Source organism: Haliotis rufescens, unplaced genomic scaffold (genome assembly GCF_023055435.1).
Source record: "Haliotis rufescens isolate VD_foot unplaced genomic scaffold, xgHalRufe1.0.p SCAF_13, whole genome shotgun sequence".
Lineage (NCBI taxonomy): Eukaryota > Metazoa > Mollusca > Gastropoda > Lepetellida > Haliotidae > Haliotis > Haliotis rufescens.
This window is the reverse complement of record NW_025963813.1, coordinates 12,654,722-12,676,147: the sequence shown is the minus strand read 5'-3', so window position 1 is coordinate 12,676,147 and position 21,426 is coordinate 12,654,722. Positions and strand designations below refer to the sequence as shown.

The window sequence follows — 21,426 nt, the reverse complement described above, 5'->3', positions numbered from 1 at the left end:
ATAGGGTCATGGTCACTTTGGGAACAGAGGAGTAAAACATGCTTTCCAGCTCTGAGGTACCTGTTTCTGGGACACGTTCCCTTCATTCTCAGGGGACTTGGGAGCATTCATTGCCACACCAACTGCCTACAGTCAACAAAATCATATATTCAACTTGTTGCTTGTGAAGATGGTTTATTCCTGCGATGATATTCTAGTGATAAAGGCTGATGTCATTTTGTTGCTGTCCAAATAGACAAAGAGATCCATTTCATCCCACTAATCCTGTACTATATGTATCATGAAACCCACAAAACATTTAGAACTATTCTACACACAAAATCTTGTCCAAGTAGAGATGAAAATGTACTGGCAAAGATTCAGTGGTTGACACAATAAATGGATCTGTTTATCTGTTATTGGTCATGTGAGAAGAATAGACATATTGTCATTCAGATTTGGTAAGCATACATATCATCTTAATCATGCTTGTGATTTTCATCATCAAAACAATAACAATCCTTCTCAACAAAAGACTGATATACTCCAAAGTAACATTCATTGTTTCGAGGGTGGCTTCATGTAAGCTAGGAAAAGGACCCAGGGACCAAGGACATTGAAATAATTTGTGATTAGGTTGCAATAAAAGAAACGGTTTTGTAACATATACGAATATTTGAATACAGCTAAAGACATTCTGACTTGTGCTCAACACTACAAAAGGATCTGTTTATCTCACACTGGCTGACAAAAAAGAATATCAAGATTTTGTTATTCATACTTTTGGTAAGCGGAAATATCATTTTAATCATGCTCATAATTGTCATCATCATAACAATAACAATCATTCTCACAAAAGATTGGCAAAGTAGAAAGTAAGAGTCACAGTTATGAGGTGGCAAGGTAAAACCCTGGAAGCTGACCCACGGACAATGAAACTTCTTGTCAAGTGGAAACAATTAAGAATGGCTTCACAACTGTTCAGGAGGCCAGGCCGATGCTTTTAAAAAGCATCCCAGAAAATCATAGGGTCATGGTCACTTTGGGAACAGAGGAGTAAAACATGCTTTCCAGCACTGAGGTACCTGTTTCTGGGACTCGTTCCCTTCATTCTCAGGGGACTTGGGAGCATTCATTGCCACACCAACTGCCTACAGTCAACAAAATCATATATTCAACTTGTTGCTTGTGAAGATGGTTTATTCCTGCAATGATATTCTAGTGATAAGGGCTGATGTCATTTTGTTGCTGTCCAAATAGACAAAGAGATCCATTTCATCCAACTAATCCTGTACTATATATATCATGAAACCCACAAAACATTTAGAACTATTCTACACACAAAATCTTGTCCAAGTAGAGATGAAAATGTACTGGCAAAGATTCAGTGGTTGACACAATAAATGGATCTGTTTATCTTTTATTGGTCATGTGAGAAGAATAGACATATTGTCATTCAGATTTGGTAAGCATACATATCATCTTAATCATGCTTGTGATTTTCATCATCAAAACAATACCAATCCTTCTCAACAAAAGACTGATATACTCCAAAGTAACATTCATTGTTCTGAGGGTGGCTTCATGTAAGCTAGGAAAAGGACCCAGGGACCAAGGACGGTGAAATAACTTGTGATTAGGTTGCAATAAAAGAAAGGGTTTCGCATCATCTAGGAAAGAATGTTTGAATAAAGCTATATTATAAAGACGTTCTGACATGTGCTCAACACTACAAAAGGATCTGTTTATCTCACACTGGCTGACAAAAAGAACATCAAGATTTTGTTATTCAGACTTTTGGTAAGCGGAAATATCATTTTAATCATGCTCATAATTGTCATCATCATAACAATAACAATCATTCTCACAAAAGATTGGCAAAGTAGAAAGTAAGAGTCACAGTTCTGAAGGTGGCAAGGTAAAACCCAGGAAGCTGACCCACGGACAGTGAAACTTCTTGTCAAGTGGAAACAATTAAGAATGGCTTCACAACTGTTCAGGAGGCCAGGCCGATGCTTTTAAAAAGCATCCCAGAAAATCATAGGGTCATGGTCACTTTGGGAACAGAGGAGTAAAACATGCTTTCCAGCACTGAGGTACCTGTTTCTGGGACACGTTCCCTTCATTCTCAGGGGACTTGGGAGCATTCATTTCCACACCAACTGCCTACAGTCAACAAAATCATATATTCAACTTGTTGCTTGTGAAGATGGTTTATTCCTGCGATGATATTCTAGTGATAAAGGCTGATGTCATTTTGTTGCTGTCCAAATAGACAAAGAGATCCATTTCATCCAACTAATCCTGTACTATATATATCATGAAACCCACAAAACATTAAGAACTATTCTACACACAAAATCTTGTCCAAGTAGAGATGAAAATGTACTGGCAAAGATTCAGTGGTTGACACAATAAATGGATCTGTTTATCTTTTATTGGTCATGTGAGAAGAATAGACATATTGTCATTCAGATTTGGTAAGCATACATATCATCTTAATCATGCTTGTGATTTTCATCATCAAAACAATAACAATCCTTCTCAACAAAAGACTGATATACTCCAAAGTAACATTCATTGTTCTGAGGGTGGCTTCATGTAAGCTAGGAAAAGGACCCAGGGACCAAGGACATTGAAATAACTTGTGATTAGGTTGCAATATAAGAAAGGGTCTCGTATCATCCAGGAAGGAATGTTTGAATACAGCTATATTATAAAGACGTTCTGACATATGCTCAACATTACAAAAGCATCTGTTTATCTCACACTGGCTGACAAAAAGAATATCAAGATTTTGTTATTCAGACTTTTGGTAAGCGGAAATATCATTTTAATCATGCTCATAATTGTCATCATTATAACAATAACAATCATTCTCACAAAAGATTGGCAAAGTAGAAAGTAAGAGTCACAGTTCTGAAGGTGGCAAGGTAAAACCCAGGAAGCTGACCCACGGACAATGAAACTTCTTGTCAAGTGGAAACAATTAAGAATGGCTTCACAACTGTTCAGGAGGCCAGGCCGATGCTTTTAAAAAGCATCCCAGAAAATCATAGGGTCATGGTCACTTTGGGAACAGAGGAGTAAAACATGCTTTTCTGCACTGAGGTACCTGTTTCTGGGACTCGTTCCCTTCATTCTCAGGGGACTTGGGAGCATTCATTGCCACACCAACTGCCTACAGTCAACAAAATCACATATTCAACTTGTTGTGTCTTTAGATGGTTTATTCCTGTCATTACGGACATTCTCATGATAAGGGCTGATGTCATTTTGTTGCTGTCCAAATAGACAAGGAGATCCATTTCATCCCACTAATCCTGTACCATATGTATCATAAGACCCACAAAACATTCAGACCTATTTTACACACAAAATCTTGTCCAAGTAGAGATGAAAATGTACTGGCAAAGATTCAGTGGTTGACACAATAAATGGATCTGTTTATCTTTTATTGGTCATGTGAGAAGAATAGACATATTGTCATTCAGATTTGGTAAGCATACATATCATCTTAATCATGCTTGTGATTTTCATCATCAAAACAATAACAATCCTTCTCAACAAAAGACTGATATACTCCAAAGTAACATTCATTGTTCTGAGGGTGGCTTCATGTAAGCTAGGAAAAGGACCCAGGGACCAAGGACAGTGAAAAAACTTGTGATTAGGTTGCAATAAAAGAAAGGGTTTCGCATCATCTAGGAAGGAATGTTTGAATAAAGCTATATTATAAAGATGTTCTGACATGTGCTCAACACTACAAAAGGATCTGTTTATCTCACACTGGCTGACAAAAAGAACATCAAGATTTTGTTATTCAGACTTTTGGTAAGCGGAAATATCATTTTAATCATGCTCATAATTGTCATCATCATAACAATAACAATCATTCTCACAAAAGATTGGCAAAGTAGAAAGTAAGAGTCACAGTTCTGAAGGTGGCAAGGTAAAACCCAGGAAGCTGACCCACGGACAATGAAACTTCTTGTCAAGTGGAAACAATTAAGAATGGCTTCACAACTGTTCAGGAGGCCAGGCCGATGCTTTTAAAAAGCATCCCAGAAAATCATAGGGTAATGGTCACTTTGGGAACAGAGGAGTAAAACATGCTTTCCAGCACTGAGGTACCTGTTTCTGGGACTCGTTCCCTTCATTCTCAGGGGACTTGGGAGCATTCATTTCCACACCAACTGCCTACAGTCAACAAAATCATATATTCAACTTGTTGCTTGTGAAGATGGTTTATTTCTGCAATGATATTCTAGTGATAAGGGCTGATGTCATTTTGTTGCTGTCCAAATAGACAAAGAGATCCATTTCATCCCACTAATCCTGTACTATATATATCATGAAACCCACAAAACATTTAGAACTATTCTACACACAAAATCTTGTCCAAGTAGAGATGAAAATGTACTGGCAAAGATTCAGTGGTTGACACAATAAATGGATCTGTTTATCTTTTATTGGTCATGTGAGAAGAATAGACATATTGTCATTCAGATTTGGTAAGCATACATATCATCTTAATCATGCTTGTGATTTTCATCATCAAAACAATACCAATCCTTCTCAACAAAAGACTGATATACTCCAAAGTAACATTCATTGTTCTGAGGGTGGCTTCATGTAAGCTAGGAAAAGGACCCAGTGACCAAGGACAGTGAAAAAACTTGTGATTAGGTTGCAATAAAAGAAACGGTTTTGTATCATATACGAATATTTGAATACAGCTAAAGATGTTCTGACTTGTGCTCAACACTACAAAAGGATCTGTTTATCTCACACTGGCTGACAAAAAGAACATCAAGATTTTGTTATTCAGACTTTTGGTAAGCGGAAATATCATTTTAATCATGCTCATAATTGTCATCATCATAACAATAACAATCATTCTCACAAAAGATTGGCAAAGTAGAAAGTAAGAGTCACAGTTCTGAAGGTGGCAAGGTAAAACCCAGGAAGCTGACCCACGGACTGTCAAACTACTTGTCAAGTGGAAACAATTAAGAATGGCTTCACAACTGTTCAGGAGGCCAGGCCGATGCTATTAAAAAGCATCCCAGAAAATCATAGGGTCAAGGTCACTTTAGGAACAGAGGAGTAAAACATGCTTTTCTGCACTGATATACCTGTTTCTGGGACACGTTCCCTTCATTCTCAGGGAACTTGGGAGCATTCATTGCCACACCAACTGCCTACAGTAAAAAAAGTCATATATTCAACTTGTTGTCTTTATATGGTTTATTCCTGTCATTCTAGATATTCTCATGATAAAGGCTGATGTCACTTTGTTGCTGTCAAAATTGACAAGGCGACCCATTTCATCCCACTAATCCTGTACCATATATATCATAAGACCAACAAAACATTTAGAATTATTCTACACACAAAATCTTTTCAAAGTAGAGGTGAAAAGGTTCTGGCAAAGATTCAGTGGTTGACACAATAAATGGATCCGTTTATCTTTTATTGGTCATGTGAGAAGAATAGACATATTGTCATTCAGATTTGGTAAGCATACATATCATCTTAATCATGCTTGTGATTTTCATCATCAAAACAATAACAATCCTTCTCAACAAAAGACTGATATACTCCAAAGTAACATTCATTGTTCTGAGGGTGGTGGCATGTAAGCTAGGAAGAGGACCCAGGGACCAAGGACAGTGAAATAATTTGTGATTAGGTTGCAATAAAAGAAACGGTTTTTATCATATATGAACATTTGAATACAGCTAAAGATGTTCTGACTTGTGCTCAACACTACAAAAGGGTCTGTTTATCTCACACTGGCTGACAAAAAGAATATCAAGATTTTGTTATTCAGACTTTTGGTAAGCGGAAATATCATTTTAATCATGCTCATAATTGTCATCATTATAACAATAACAATCATTCTCACAAAAGATTGGCAAAGTAGAAAGTAAGAGTCACAGTTCTGAAGGTGGCAAGGTAAAACCCAGGAAGCTGACCCACGGACAGTGAAACTTCTTGTCTAGTGGAAACAATTAAGAATGGCTTCACAACTGTTCAGGAGGCCAGGCCGATGCTATTAAAAAGCATCCCAGAAAATCATAGGGTCATGGTCACTTTGGGAACAGAGGAGTAAAACATGCTTTTCTGCACTGATATACCTGTTTCTGCGACACGTTCCCTTCATTCTCAGGGGACTTGGGAGCATTCATTGCCACACCAACTGCCTACAGTCAACAAAACCATATATTCAACTTGTTGTGTCTTTAGATGGTTTATTCCTGTTGTTACAGACATTCTGATGATAAAGGCTGAAGTCATTTTGTTGACGTCAAAATAGACAAGGAAATCCATTTTGTATGAATTGATATGCAGGCTATCGATGTATTCATATCCACGTTTTTAATGTGAAAAGGCTTCATATATTTAAGAGAGGTTACCGTAGAAAAAGGAAAATGTCTTTTGAACCAGTCTGAATTAAGTATTCTTCAATTACATTGTAGAACTTCTAATTGATACCTCATTTTAACCAATCATAATCAAGCATTCTTAAATGTCTTGGTGGAATGGGATATGAGTAACAGGGACTCATAAGTTTCTCATGAGTCCCTGAATTGTTCCATCTTGAGAACCAAATGTATCGACAGCTAGATACAATGACAGGGGATCAAAAGTGAAAATTGTGCCTCTAAATATCTATGAAAATATCAGTTAAGAAAATTTCTGAATCTACAAAATGCATATGAACTGAAAAAACATAAATGTCTGTCTTTTGTTCAAGAGTTTATCACCATCTTTTTTAATGATTGAAGCACTAACTACTTAAAGCACACTTTGGATTGTTGAAAGGGAGAGCACATTAATGAGAGGCTTATTGGATTAATTAGGGGATGTTCACAGCAAATACACACGGGAAGGCAAAGGTCAAGGTTAAACTCATAATGAAAGGTCAAGAGGGTCAATATCAGACATCTCTACCTGGGGCTTTCCTGGATCAACTTTGAGGTTATCAAAAGCATCCATGACTTTGACATCGTCTGGGTGACCCTCTTTGCCAATGTCATCACCATCAGCCTTCTGCTGAAAGAAGTCATCTTGAATGTGAATTTTGAAGCCAGAAATCACAACCAATAAGGTTCCTGTTTTCTCTCAAGTCAGTGAAAGATGATACAACCTTGACATATCACTGAGAGTCCATTTGTCTTTGAAAGACACCAAACATTGTTTTCATGATACATGCACTTGTGCTGTGCTCTTTTTAAACATACAACTGACTTGTGGACAATGCCTTGACACTACTGTTGGTCTTTGATGTCCAGACTAAAAGATCATGTCCTGAAACATCAAACCTCAGAATAACTGACTGGATAGAAAACTCACTCAAGAGGGCCATGCATGTTGGAGAAGCAATCCCAGATAGACAAATGTGATTATTGAAAATGAATGTTGAATTCCTGCATGAAAGCAAGCTGTGGACTTTGTAACTGCATGTGTGCATGTTATTTGACACAAGTTAGCAGTATTCCAGCAAAATCCAGATAATCCAATCTTTAACATCCAAAACTGGCTCTGGCAGTAGATATCGATTGGGTGATATCGCTGCAATGAAATTGCATCACAATGCTTTGCAGACCATTGTGACATCACAATCAAATGACATCAATAATGGCTCTGCTCCTGAATCTGTCACCAGTACTTTTTACACTTTAGACGCTGCTTATTACTTACTGTCTACACACTGAAAAAGTTGGAAGAATGATGTTGGATGAAAAATAAAATATCCCCCTCGTGTCTTTTGATATCAAATATAATGTAATCAAGGTAAACTAGCAGTGAACAGAAAGCCACACAATAGTTAAAAAGAGTGGGACAAATATCAATGTTTTTTTCTCCATTTTACCAAATTGGTTAGGCAAATACTGATAGATCGCTACTTCTATCTACAAAGGATTGCAAACTATATCTGAGGTGAACAGTGTTGAATTTTGTCCAGAAATCTTCTATACTTGGGAATGAATTGTATTTATTTCCAAAAGTTTGCTTACAATGCTAACAGTACTGCCACCTCAAGTGGGTTGCAATCCTGAAGCCATTGATGTGCTCTGTGATGTCACAATGGTTATACATGACAAGCCAGGGAACATTGTGGTTTGTTTCAAAGCATAACATCTGCCTCAGCAAAATCAGCCAATCAAATATCAGCAAAAATTTCGGATTTATTGTTTAAGTGAACCCTCACCCGCACCCACTTTAGAAATAAACTGTAAATATTTGGTGAAAATATCTAAATGATCCACATGTTAACAACTCAAAGGAACTCCCTTCAAAACAGTAGCAGACAATAACAATCCTCTAGCTACACTTCACACAATGACATCAATTTGCTAATGTGTAAGTATGTGGTGAATATATGAATAAAGAGTGAACATGAAGTAGTCAGCACTATTACTATTAATAAAATTCAATACTACAAGCATGACCACAACAAGGAAGCTAGTCAAGTCACAAACTTGAATCAGAAAGTACACAAACATCCACGTAACAAATACCTTAATCAAACATAAAATAATTATATTTCATAAAAATATTTTTAAACAAAACAATCCCTAATGTGAAACATGTAGTACCTTCAGCCCAAGCAGTTTATCTCTGAAGGATTCCTTTTTCTGAGTCTTAATGGCAGCATCGTCCCCAAAGTGGGAGCCCAGTTTGGACTTTGGCGCTAAGGTAGTATTGTTTTTAGCCTCTACTGCCTTGTCTTTTACTGGCTTGAGATCATCTAGGGGCTTTTCAGTAAGTCCTCCTTGAGCTGGGTGGTGCTGAGCCACTGCTGTCTTGTTCTGGCCAGAGAGATTGCTTGCTACAGACTTGCAGAGTATGGTAGGAAGAAAAGAGTTAGGAGGCATTCGTTACCACTCGGCCATTCGGTACAAGCCCAATCTTGACCTGTGCCCCAATCATGAATATCTTATTGCGTTGGTTCCATCTTGGTGGAACAAGGAATAAATGGAAGGAACTACTTTCAAAATGGCAATTTTAACTTTCAGATAAAAAGTATGGCGAAAAGTTATAATGAAGGAAATGCTAGTTATTTAACACCAAATCTGATCAGCTCGTCAGGATTCACATTGACATCCATTGAATGGGGAGCAAGTCTTTTTACAAACAATCTCATAAAATCAGATATTTTACTCATGTTCTATATCTCCACATTTGAAGCCATAATGGGTGAACCCTGAGCAGATGGATGGGCACTCAGATGGATCAAAATGAAGGATGCACGAATAAATGAGATGTCAGTTTTACATAAACAACTGGATGGCATTTATTATTCTCCATTCAGAACTGCCCGTTAACATTTGTTTTCAGGAGACTGAGAATAAGAAGCTTCTACACTGATTGGACAATTTGGAATATCCTCTGAAACGACCTATGTAAATTTTGTCAGATCTTTCGAGCTGGCCAGATACTGAATAAGAGTAAAACTGTATTTTTTTGGATTGGTTTAATAGTTATGGAAAGGGTCGAGTGGTGACAATTGATAAGAAGGGAGACATATTGCATGCAGTGTTTGGAGCTAAAAGTACATTGTGCATGGAGTTGTTGCAATGCTAAAGGTCAAGGTCATGGAGAGTCAAGCTGAAGAAGTGCTGTCAGTGCATCATAACAGCTAATGTTGCTTGTATGGATCTAATAAAAATGTCTTTATCTAATCTCGTCCATAGCTTATAATTAGCACCTAGGTTCAGTGTTTAATACAAAATTATTACATGTTCCATTACTTCCAGTTTAACTGCAAATGATTTGATCAAAACCAGTAACACAAGTATGTTATCACAGCAATTTTGAGAACAGAAGGACTGCTAAAACACATACCATATTTCACGTAATAAGCGCCCAGGGCGTTCTCAATATTAGAAATAGGGGGCTCTTATTAGAAAATTATTTTGGTAAAAAATAAACAGAGTTGAAAGATAAATTTTGTGGTTTATGCTGAGAGCCTGAAATGTAGGACAGATATATTTTTCCAGAATTTAATTGCCCATATTTAAGGGTGCATGTAACACCCGAGTGTGTATTATACGCGAATGAGTAAGTCCTGTGTACATTGATCAATCAGGGGTGCTAATTGGGATTGTTCACTTGCGAATATGTAAGCAAATGTCGCCGTGGGCGTTTATTACGTCGAATACGGTAATAAGATAGTAGGGGAAAATAATCTTTCTGATGCACAGTTTGTGGGAAACTTGTCTCGGTGCTTAACTGTTCATGGAAATATTGAAGTTAGTCCGCTATTCTCATTGCTTCTGCTTTACATCTCGATGAAACCTTGAAACTCCATTGTAACCTTGTGAAGCGTGCATACACCTAAACTATGATGCATTCATAAGAAGGAACGAAGATGCAGTAAAACCGCATCTTTGTGCTTCTCCCCGCAAACAATTTTGATATTGGCTAGTCACTCTGTAGCCAAATAAAATTTGTTTATAGGGTGAGTGAGTGAGTATGGCTTAACGCCGCTTTTAGCAATATTCCAGCAATATCACGGCAGGGGACACCAGAAATGGGCTTCACACATTGTACCAATGTCGGGAATCGAACCCGGGTCTTCGGCATGACGATCAAACGCTCTAACCACTAGGCTACCCGACCGCCCCTTGTTTATAGGGGAGCAGCACAGAGATACAGTTACTGCATGTAGTGGAAACACTAAGGACCGTAATCAACTAAATTAAGGCCAGGCATCTACCCAAAAGACTCACAGGGTAAGTGAGTGTTTGTTTGTTTATTTGTTTGTTTGTTGTTTAATGCTGCACTCAGCAATATTCCAGCTATATGAAGGCGGTCTGTAAATAATCGAGTCTGGACCAGACAATCCAGTGACTGACATCATGAGCATCGATCAACGCAATTGGGATCGATGACATGCATTAACCAAGTCAGCGAGCCTGACCACCCAATCCTGTTAGTCGCCTCTTGCGACAAGCATTGTAGCTTTTCACGGCAAGCATGGGTTAGTGAGTGAATGGGGTCAGACAATAACATCACAGTAGGTCTATTTAACATGGGAGTGAAAGTTTGGTGAAACCCGAGACCATGATTTTTTTGCATATTTGTTAGTTTGTTGTTTAACGCTGTCAGCAATATTCCAGCTAAATGATCGCAGTCTGTTAATAATCAAGTCTGGACTTGACAATCCAGTGGTAGACATCATGAACACTGATCAACGTAATTGGGATATGATGACATGCATGAACAAGTCCCCAAGCACGACCCATTCGATCCCGTTGGTTGCCTCTTATGACAAGCACGGGGTGCTGAAGACCAATTCTAACCCGGGTCTTCAAGGAGGCCAAGACCATGGTGATAAAGGAGGCTGACACACAAAAACCATAATCAGAGCAAATCTGGAATCGAACCCATGACCTGGACATCCAAGCTCAAGAATTCAATGTCTCTGACCACTGGACTAACACTTTCCCCTTCACAGGTCAGGCCAGCATTGTAACATGGGTCTTAATTCTGTTGATTACGGTTAAATCTGAGAAAGTATCTATCATGAAGAAATTCCATGAGTGAAAAAAGAAGGAGTGAACATTAGTTTTTGCAGAATCGGCATTATTTTTAGGATCTAAATTAACCTCCCATAATTTAATAAAATATACAGAAATGTCATAAATCATAACTGATACAAAAATGGGTTGTGTTTTTGAAATCACAAAAACAAATCAGGTGTTAGTTTCTCACACAACTCTCATTTTTTCCTCAGTTTCAACAGCATCCAAAAAAACAACTGAATTTCCCTCAACCACAAAAAAAAGTTAACACAAAAGAATATATGTACAAAAGTCCACAACAAATACAGAGCACCAGCACTTTGCCTGCGACAACTCCCATAAGCCACTTCATGCAGGGCAACGAGTGCATGCAGATGAGAAAACTATACTCAAAACCACATAGAAGCAAGCGGTCTTAGATCCCCTAGCAAGGACACATATCTCGTAACCATTTGGTCAACAGGGCTCTGTAGGCGAGATGTGTGTATTCTAGGGCTGTTACGATTCACTCACACATTCGGGGGATCGAATCGTATCCATTCATAAATTGAATTCGTTATTCGTGGCCACTAGAATCGAATATTTAAGAATATGCAATCATGGGCTGTTTTATTCATTTACATACCCTGTACCTAAAAATATGCATAAGAACATATTATATGCATAGATTTCTTCAAAGATTAGATTTGATAGTATTGTGGTCACTGATCATTGTCGCATTTGAGCAGATACTAGTACTTGGATAAGTGCAGTATATAAATGTATAATACATTAATTATTAACAAACCATGTCAAATAATTTATGTTGTTATTGCTTCACTGAATATAACAAATAATACATCAACTGCTGACAAATTATTGTATTCATGATTTAATATTTGTATTCGTTACCCTACATTCGTGATACGAATAGTATTCACCTCAATGTATTCGTTGCAGCCCTAGTGTATTCGTTGAAATATTCTACTTAATTGCCTTGTACAACTACCCGTAAGTTGGAGGGGAACTGTTCTCACTTGAAATCCTTACGGACGAGATAGTCCAATGAGAGAGGTGACCTTAGAAAGTCATTTTCAGTTGTCATGGCATGTCGGCATAATCAGGTGAAAAAACCCGAAGGAATTGCAAGTGACATCAGGCTATATCATCTGTGATGCACCACTTTGATCAAAAAACAATTAGGATGCTGCTGACAAATCATGGGTCATGGATATTCTGGTTTGGATAAGGCTGCAACCTTGTAACTTTTTTAAAATATATTTATTCTGACCTAATTTACAGTGATTTGAGCTTATTGCAATATTTTAATTAAAAGCTTTAGTAAAAATTTACAACCTCTCAAAGCAGAGAATCAATCTTTGTGAAACTCAAGAAAGATGGCTGTTGGCAAAGTATTAACAAAACCATAGAGAACAAACTTTGCATTCATTACTTAGAACGAAGTGCACAGCATGGAGTATATATTGGTCAAGGTCATGTTGGGGTCAAGCTAAGGTCAAGTTAGGCCAAATCAAGGTGAAGGTCTTGAAAAGGATATCCACACAGTGGGAAAATCAGTAGACATTAAAATGAACAATGAACAGTATTTAGCAAAAAACAATGGTTAAAATGGAAAAATATTTTGTTGTTTATTAATGTGACGAATGACAGTGACTTTTGTGTAAAATGCCAGGCATCTGTCAGTCAAGTTGAAATATTACCTTCTTCCTTACAACAGTGATGGCACAATGCATGCATATTTTGCCCCAAAACATCACCAACACATTGCTTTCCATCTTCGCTCAACAAGTTGGCATCATGCTGATAATTGCACCACAATATCATATTTACAATGACAACATCCAAAGAGAAACTAAAGGTTAATTGCGACAATGGCAACAAACAAAGACACTCCATGCAGGCTGTTATTCAAGAGATTAGTTTGTTCCAGGCCCTAATAACAAGTCTTTTGTTTCTTGTTTCTGTCAGGGTCAATTTTAACCCCAAGCATCTAAGATTATCTCCCTTAATTCGTGCCAAGCTCCTCACAGTGATAACCCATTCACGAAGCTCTTTTAACTTTTGCTTCCACCAGATGCAGCTCCCAACAGTACTGCTAGGTGGCCTGCAACCTTGCAAAGAGTTCAACTCACAACTTCCTGACCATTATGTTCATAAATGAAATGATGACTGTTGTGACGCCAAATACCTTATTCAACGTAACAAGCGTAAAAGGCACTCTCAAAATTACAAATAGGGGGCTCTTATTAGAATATTATTTTGGTTGGAAAAAAATACAGTGGAAAGATCGTAAATTTTGAGGTTGAAGCTGACAGCCTGAAATATTTATATACGACAGATATATTTTTCCAGAATTTAATTCCGATAATCAAGGATGCATATAACACACGTATTATACACAAATAAATAAGTCTTGTGTACATTGATCAATCGGAAGGGGTGCTAATTGGGATCGTTCACTAGCTAGTATATACGCAAATATCGCTATTAGAGCGGGGCGCTTATTATGTTGAATACGGTACTCTTAACCCCTTTAAATTATTCTAGTAGTCTGTCAATTTGAATTTCTATTTCCTTTCAACAATCATATCTGCTATTTTAAACTAATCTGATTAAACAAACATAAATTCATCTGGTAACTTGTTCGTCACTCGAAAACGTTTCCCCAATTCACTTTCATGGCCACTACATTTGGGGTTAGTGGGAACAGTTTCAAGAATCTTGTAATGGCCGCTCGCACACTGGTGACGGCAATGATACCAGGAGGGTAACAAAGGTGTCAGCCGCTGGGAAGGAGCTTGGATTTATGCATCACAAGGGCAGGTCACTTTAACCACACTGATATAGCATGGTGACATGTGTTTGACTACCTAATCACCATTGATCAGAAAACTGTACAGATCTTTTCACATGATCATATTAATTTTGTTCAACTCTTTAAACAAGAATCAAAAGACTTATTTCTTTATAAGAATCAATAACACAGTGAAACCTGGGGAAAGTAGGATCACATGAATCACAACCTCCAATAATAGTTTAGAAGGCAAGATACTAATGTCTTGCAAACTGACAATGGATAACCCAATAACCCAGCCTGACAACTCCTCGTCTTCATTACTGCTTTTATCTTTCACAAAACAAAATGTTGGATCTAAATAATTAGAGGTGTCATTGATCAGAAATTTTAGCATCTGTATATCAACTCAAAAGTATCACGATGTATTGATTAACAACAAAATTAATGTATTCTGCATGTTTGAATACTGGTCGATAAAAATGTGTATTCGAGTGTTGAGGTCCGAAGGGCCTATCTGATTCATTTGACAATAAGGCTGGTCCTCACAAGGGATCCATATCTATTGTCAAAAAGATCCTGAGACAGGAAATGAGCTGTCAAACCCAATAAGCACAGTGACAAATTCAGCCATAAATTGTGAGAAAAGAAATCCCATTAATAGGGAAGACTTTGATAGAAAATAAATTGCACAGAAGCACAGCCCATTCTGTTCAGTAAACAGATAATGTGTGTTAGGAAAACTGATTAATGCAAAAAAAGCAAGAAATAGAATTAAAAAAACATGGAAAGAAGAAATGAATATATATCTATGAAAATAGTTTTAAGCCTAATTGATGTAACTCACTAAATGTTTCTACGCATGCCCTCAAAGTGGTTAAATAATTGTTTTATCCCAAGGTGAATATGGTACAAACTGATACCTCTTAATGCGTCAATAATTACACCAACAGTCATCTTTGTAGTTTAATAATGCAAGAAGAGACAGGACAATTGTGAAATGACAGCCTAGAATACACAAACACATTGAGATGTTAGCCCTGCCCATGTATTACATTTGTTTCACAATACCTGATTCTGATTGCCTGCTTCTTGGTTTGCAGCATCCATGTTCGGGGCCTGCATTTGATGCTGATCATTGTTCACACCTTGTTGACCCTGACCTTGACCTTGACCTGATAGTTGACAAACAAGATTTTCTTTAGTGCAAGTATTTAGACAAAACTGAGAAGTTATACAACAAATCTAACTTAGCTGGCACTACCTTCATACTATACAATTTTACTGATTGAACACAAGGGGGGGTGGGGGGGGTGGGGGGGGGGGCGGCTAAAAAGTTCTGAGCCAAACTATGATGGACAGCATTGATGGGTCAGTTGCTTATTATTATTCAACATTATGCCCACTGCCAACAATGCCGGAATGCCTGCATCCCACGGGTGTAGATAACTTACTCCTGGTGGTTTAAAAAGTCCTCCACAGCAGAAATGATGCCATCAACATGTGCATCATGCTTGTCAGACAGTTCTTTCTTAGACGTAGAAAGTTGATGCCAAATCGGGTGAAAATTGAGGATGTTCAATGAGTTCCCATCCACAGTCCTGCATTGTAGCCATGGTGACAACAAACTTACAGGTGCATTGTCCTTGAGGAATTACACACAGTGACTTTTCCACCATGTTCAGCCTTGATATTCTCACACATTTGCCAAAGCAGATCAGCATAATATCGGCCATTATCTCTCTGAATTACAGAAGGAAATCCAACAACTCGATTCCTTTAGTTTTGAATTCCTGGAAAACCGAAGCCACCATGGAACAGACTTCACCTTCTTTGGATGTTTTCACTGTTTTGACTTTTTGTTTCCTCGGGCTGAAAGTGTTGAACCGAAGACTCATCTGTGGTTGCAAATTGAACAAAATCATCTGACTCTGCTAAAAATAGATGTAAATTCTCATGCGAGAGAATGAACATGGAATGTTTCTGATAAGGAGTCAGAAGCCCTAGAAACCAACTGGTTGAAACCTTTGTCATGCTAGAATGTTCTCAACTATTGGCCACGTGATGTGTGGTGAGTTTTTGATCATCCATAATCCTATCATGTATTTTATTAACATTTTCCTCAGTGGCAGCACTTGTATGTTTTCTTGAACTTGCATCAACTTCAGGCTCTCTCTCTGCCCCTTGAACTGAGCTGCCCACCTCCTAACACTGGCAAAGGAAGGAGCCCTGAAGTTGACCCCATGTCTGCATGGATGGCTGTTGGAGATAGCCCTTTCAGTTAGAGACATTTGATGACAGCATGTCAGCCAATTTTGTCCATTCTCATTGAAAATGGATATCTGGTCACTTTGATGCCTTTGATTTGAAACTTTGTCCATTTTCATTGAAAAAGAAAATCTAGTCACTTTGATCCCTGTAGACATTTGCTGCCTGTGTATTTGGTTCAAATGCATCCCATAAGCATGAAAAGTATTGTACAAGCAAACTAATAAGGGTGTACTTTACATCCTTTGCAGTTGGGCTCAGAACTTTTCAGTCACTTCTCATTTCTTTGTTGTTTAACGCTGCAATCAGCAATGTTCCACCTACACAAGGGCAGCCTGTAAATAATTATATCTGGACCCGACATTCATGAGCAATATTCCATGCCATTGGGGTAACATGCAAACAACCAGGTCACAGATCCTGACCAATGGAATCAATGAATAGACATGGGTGGTTTGTTTCTGTGACATCATGAGGGTAATAACAGGGATCGATTTCGCTATATCCAAGCTGCAACAGTGCCGGTAAAACATTGTAAGTGCAGGTAACTTTTATTGCCAGGTTGCACCCAGTGCGGGTAACATTTTCTACCACAAGTGCACGGCAGTGGGTCTATATTGTAATAAAAGTGGAAACCGAATTCTTTTGGAACTGCAAATCTGTTAGAATCCAGGCAACAAAAGTTCCTGAAAATATTGAAATACACAGGGGGTCTGAATGCAGTGAACTTGCAGAACTAATTCTTCATAATTACCACTAGATCAGTCACTCATGAGGTTGCAATCACAACGAACAGACACTTTGAAACTTCTTTTTGAGGTTATTTACTTGATATCAAGATGTGAAAGGCCATATACTGATTTCCCCAAAATCAAATACTAGAGCACATTCTCAAGTATATTTTCTCTTTGAATATATTTTATATTCAAAATAACTGAAAACACAGTGTTTCAATTTATGATAAAATGGTGCAGCCAATATTTTGGTGAAGTTACTTGGTTGCACCTGGTGCAGGTGGTAAAACAGAATGAAATCGTACCCTGAATAATGTTTGTGCACTGCGATTCTTAAAAAGTAATGCATAATGAGTTTGCATATTACTTAAAAACAAAACATGTATAATTATATTATGACAGAATACAAAAGAGTTTTCAAGTCCTTGTACAGTCCCTTGAGTGACTGAAAACAAGCTATAGTCATAAGTTTTTTCCCGACAACAAATCAGCCAGTGACAAGAGTTGGATTTATCCACCCTTATAAAAGTATTTCAGTTATTTATCAGTTTAATGAGTGAGGAAAGCCCCAAATGATGCATGCCTTGGACCTTTAAAACTTGGATGAAACCCACATGCATGGATATGATGTTGAAATACTAAGGATCATCACCATGGCAATATCTGGGAATTGACCTCTGATACATGGATATGACTAAGGGACATAACTCCGCTCAGACCAATCTGTTTACCTTGCTGCAAGTCAACTGCTGCCATCTGGTGTTGGTTGTTGGCATCTTGTCCAGCGTTCGGGACCTGAGCCTGAAATATAAGACCACAAAAAATAAATACTCGTGTTTCCGGTAAAACTAAGAATGACAAAGAATGAGGCTTACATTTATCATGGACTAGTTGATCCTTTTAGTCTGATCAGGGATCTATTGAAGAATTCTCAAAGAAAGCCTAATTATCTTTAACTCACTATCACATTTTGTGTATCACAAGAGTGAGTGAGTGAGTGAGTGAGTTGGGTTTAACGCTGCTTTTAACAGTATTCCAGTTATATCGCGGCGTGTCACCTTAATGTGGGAGGAAAGCCCGAAGTGATGCAGGTCTCAGACGTTTACCACTTCGGTGAAACTCATGAGCACAGGTATGGTGCTGACAAACCTAGAAACATAATCGGGGCGAACCGGGATTCGAACCCACAATCATAGGTTTCTGGCGTTCACCACTCTGGGTATGGTGGTGCTGACACAAAGAAATGTAATCAGCGCAAATTCTGGATTCAAAGCCAAGATCATTGTGGTGGTGAAATGGACTTTAATGTTGTGTTCAAGATTATTAAACTTATATTGTGATGTGCACGCACATGTGTGTGACGTTCAAGTTCATTTGCATGTGACTTTGCATGTCTGCGTGTACTTGTCCAGACCTATCCTGGTCTCATAGTGCTGGTCCACTGAGATACCAAGCCACATTTTAACATGGATTTCCCACTTGGACACAGTATAATGACTCAGTGCTGACCAGTCTTTGTTTTATCCCCTTAATGCCAAGCACCAGGCAGGATAACAAAAAGGACCAACTCTTAATGTCTGGTGTGACACCACTGGGGATACTCTCTACCCACAAGACATGCCTGAAGGAGTCAACTCTGCAGAGAGAATTGCGGCGCAAAAATGACTGGGCTACACAAGCCCTCCTGCACCAAAGAAGGCCAGACTCTTCAAAGAACTCACCCCAGCATTCATGTTAGGATTGTTGATATCCTGATTAACATTTTGGTTCATGTTCTGGACAGCCTCTTGACCTTGCACTTGACCCTGACCTTGAAACTGGCCTTGACCTTGGGCTTGATAAACAAGGTCATTAGCCTGCAAGCCACCTGCTTGGTTGATCTGACCGGCTTGTTGCACGGCCTGCTGAGCTGCCTGTTGTGCTGCCTGTGCCTGTTGCTGTGCCAAGATCTGCTGTTGCTGTTCACCATTCTGCTGTTGTACAAAGTTCTGCTGCGGTTGCTGGTTGCCTTGAACCTGGTTTAGTGCATTGGCAGCTGCTGCAGCATTCTGCTGATGAAGAAATAGGAAGTTCAAAGAGCCACTACTGATATCAGAGTGAGGCTACTGTTTGCTTGTTTGTTGATTAATGCCACACTCAGCAATATTTCAGCTATATGACGGCGGTCTGTAAATAATTGAGTCTGGACCATACAATCCAGTAAGTGAAACACCATTTTAACAGTATCTCAATTACAGTACGGCGAGTCAGACATTTAACACTTTGCTGAAATCCATGAGCACAGTATGGGTCCAACAGACCATGGATCAGCAGATCCTGCCAGCTAAGGGAGGTAACTCTTTCACCACTGGGCCACCCATTATGGCATTAATAAGAACAGTATTAAATATGAAACATTAATCATTTAGTATTCAGCTACAAACATTAATATTAGGGACAACAAAAGTATTAAAGAAAGAAAGGGTCGCGGGTGACAAAAAAGCAACAAAAATATAACAATCAAGCTGTACAGCAACAAATATAATGGCAAGAATATTAATTTGCAGCAACAAAATTAGGCAACATTATCACAACCTGTTCCAAATAATATTACTTTGGTGACCTCCAAACTTGTCCTGACCCGATCATTCCTTCTGTCAGTTCATAAGCAGCCCAATCCCACCATTACGTTCACCCGAGGCAACAATAACATTCAAAGGACATGACAATACTCAAGAGAGATAACTGGCACCTTTCGAACAACCGCTTGTTTCTCCAGTTGACGAAGCAAACTTTGGTCCGCCATTTGTTGTTTCTAATGAAAATAAAACAACCCAAACATTGGTTAAAAGGCAAACAACAGACTTGTCAACCCCTTGCCAATAGCGATTTCTATGTGCTATAATGTGAACATGTATGCATGTCATATTTCAAAATTAGCTCTTATTCTAATAATAGGAGCTATATCCTTCCTTGGCATTTCATTTCGGTAGGGCACAGATACCGTTAACATTATTGTGTCACAACATTATAAAGATAACAAAAGTACAAAAGTGACCTCATGGTTAAAACAGGAGCCTCATCCAGATCATCTGTCAAGATCCTTCTCACATTTCTGATGAAATTGGGAGCAGATTAATTACTATCTGATACTCCACTAATTCTGCTGCTGACAGGGTCGACTTGTAATCATAGCGTAACAACAATCTAACATGTAGGGCCAAGGTCGCTTAGTGCAAGAGGGCCTGGTTAATATTTCAATGAAATCCTCGTGGGGATTTTGTAAAGGTAATCTCTCCAGGAAATACTGTATCTTAACAAATACGATGGACACATCCTTAAAATGTTTCATATCACAAACAAAATTCATGCTCCTTACTGATCTTATTATTTTTAATTACTTCTTGTATAAAGTCTCCGCATTTAGTCTTATATCATCTAACTTAAAGGGGCAATCAAACTCATGCCTCATACAGTGCTGAGGACAAGAAATCAATAATCATGCAATATCGTCATTGCCTAGGAAGGTTGAACAGACACTCATATAAACCAACAACTGGCACCTTGTAGCTAGAGATGTCCTGCTCCAGGCGTCGTACAGTACCCTGGTCCACTATTAACTGTTTCTACACAGAGAGAAACCCAGTCAGGTCAAAGGTCAAAGGTCAGGGACAATGGGTGGACATTATGACTGGTCAACCAAAACTGCAACATTTACTCCACATTTCAAAAATGGCACCAAAGCACTGTAGCTCACCATTGCTTTCAGAGAGTGAATATGGTTTTACACATTTAGCAACTATCCAGCAATATCACTGTGGGGGACAGCAGAAGGGGCTTCACACATTGTACCCAGGGTCTTCGGCGTGACGAGCAAACGCTTTAACCACTAGGCCACTAGGCTACCCTACCATTCCCCCCCCCCATTGCTTTCATTGCTTTATGTCCAATATTACTTTTTATCGATTTGTTTATTTTATTGCCATTCTAAAGTGCTTCTTTGGTACAACAAATCACATTAGGTAGGTCGCAAAGGTTTAATTTTGCAATTTCCAGCGATATCAGGGGTGCCTGGCAATATAGAGTCTCTGGGATAGGCAAACTAGTGACTGACAGCATGACCAACAATCAA

The 21,426-nt window shown here is 38.5% G+C and overlaps 1 protein-coding gene across 1 annotated transcript in view; it reads right to left on the bottom strand.

Annotated features, from left to right (window-relative positions):
• The window catches only part of LOC124139122 (Golgi integral membrane protein 4-like), a 91,721-nt gene that overhangs the window by 45,933 nt on the left and 24,362 nt on the right, over positions 1 to 21,426 (bottom strand). The window contains exons 7-20 of the mRNA XM_048394200.1: positions 20,858 to 20,920; positions 20,047 to 20,109; positions 19,037 to 19,366; positions 18,047 to 18,116; positions 15,385 to 15,488; positions 8,589 to 8,801; positions 6,940 to 7,041; positions 6,123 to 6,188; positions 5,118 to 5,183; positions 4,114 to 4,179; positions 3,095 to 3,160; positions 2,080 to 2,145; positions 1,065 to 1,130; positions 61 to 126 (exon numbers count right to left, since the gene is read on the bottom strand). Of these exons, the coding sequence (XP_048250157.1) occupies positions 61 to 126; positions 1,065 to 1,130; positions 2,080 to 2,145; positions 3,095 to 3,160; positions 4,114 to 4,179; positions 5,118 to 5,183; positions 6,123 to 6,188; positions 6,940 to 7,041; positions 8,589 to 8,801; positions 15,385 to 15,488; positions 18,047 to 18,116; positions 19,037 to 19,366; positions 20,047 to 20,109; positions 20,858 to 20,920 (1,407 nt within the window). The remainder of the gene's footprint in view (positions 1 to 60; positions 127 to 1,064; positions 1,131 to 2,079; positions 2,146 to 3,094; positions 3,161 to 4,113; positions 4,180 to 5,117; positions 5,184 to 6,122; positions 6,189 to 6,939; positions 7,042 to 8,588; positions 8,802 to 15,384; positions 15,489 to 18,046; positions 18,117 to 19,036; positions 19,367 to 20,046; positions 20,110 to 20,857; positions 20,921 to 21,426) is intronic.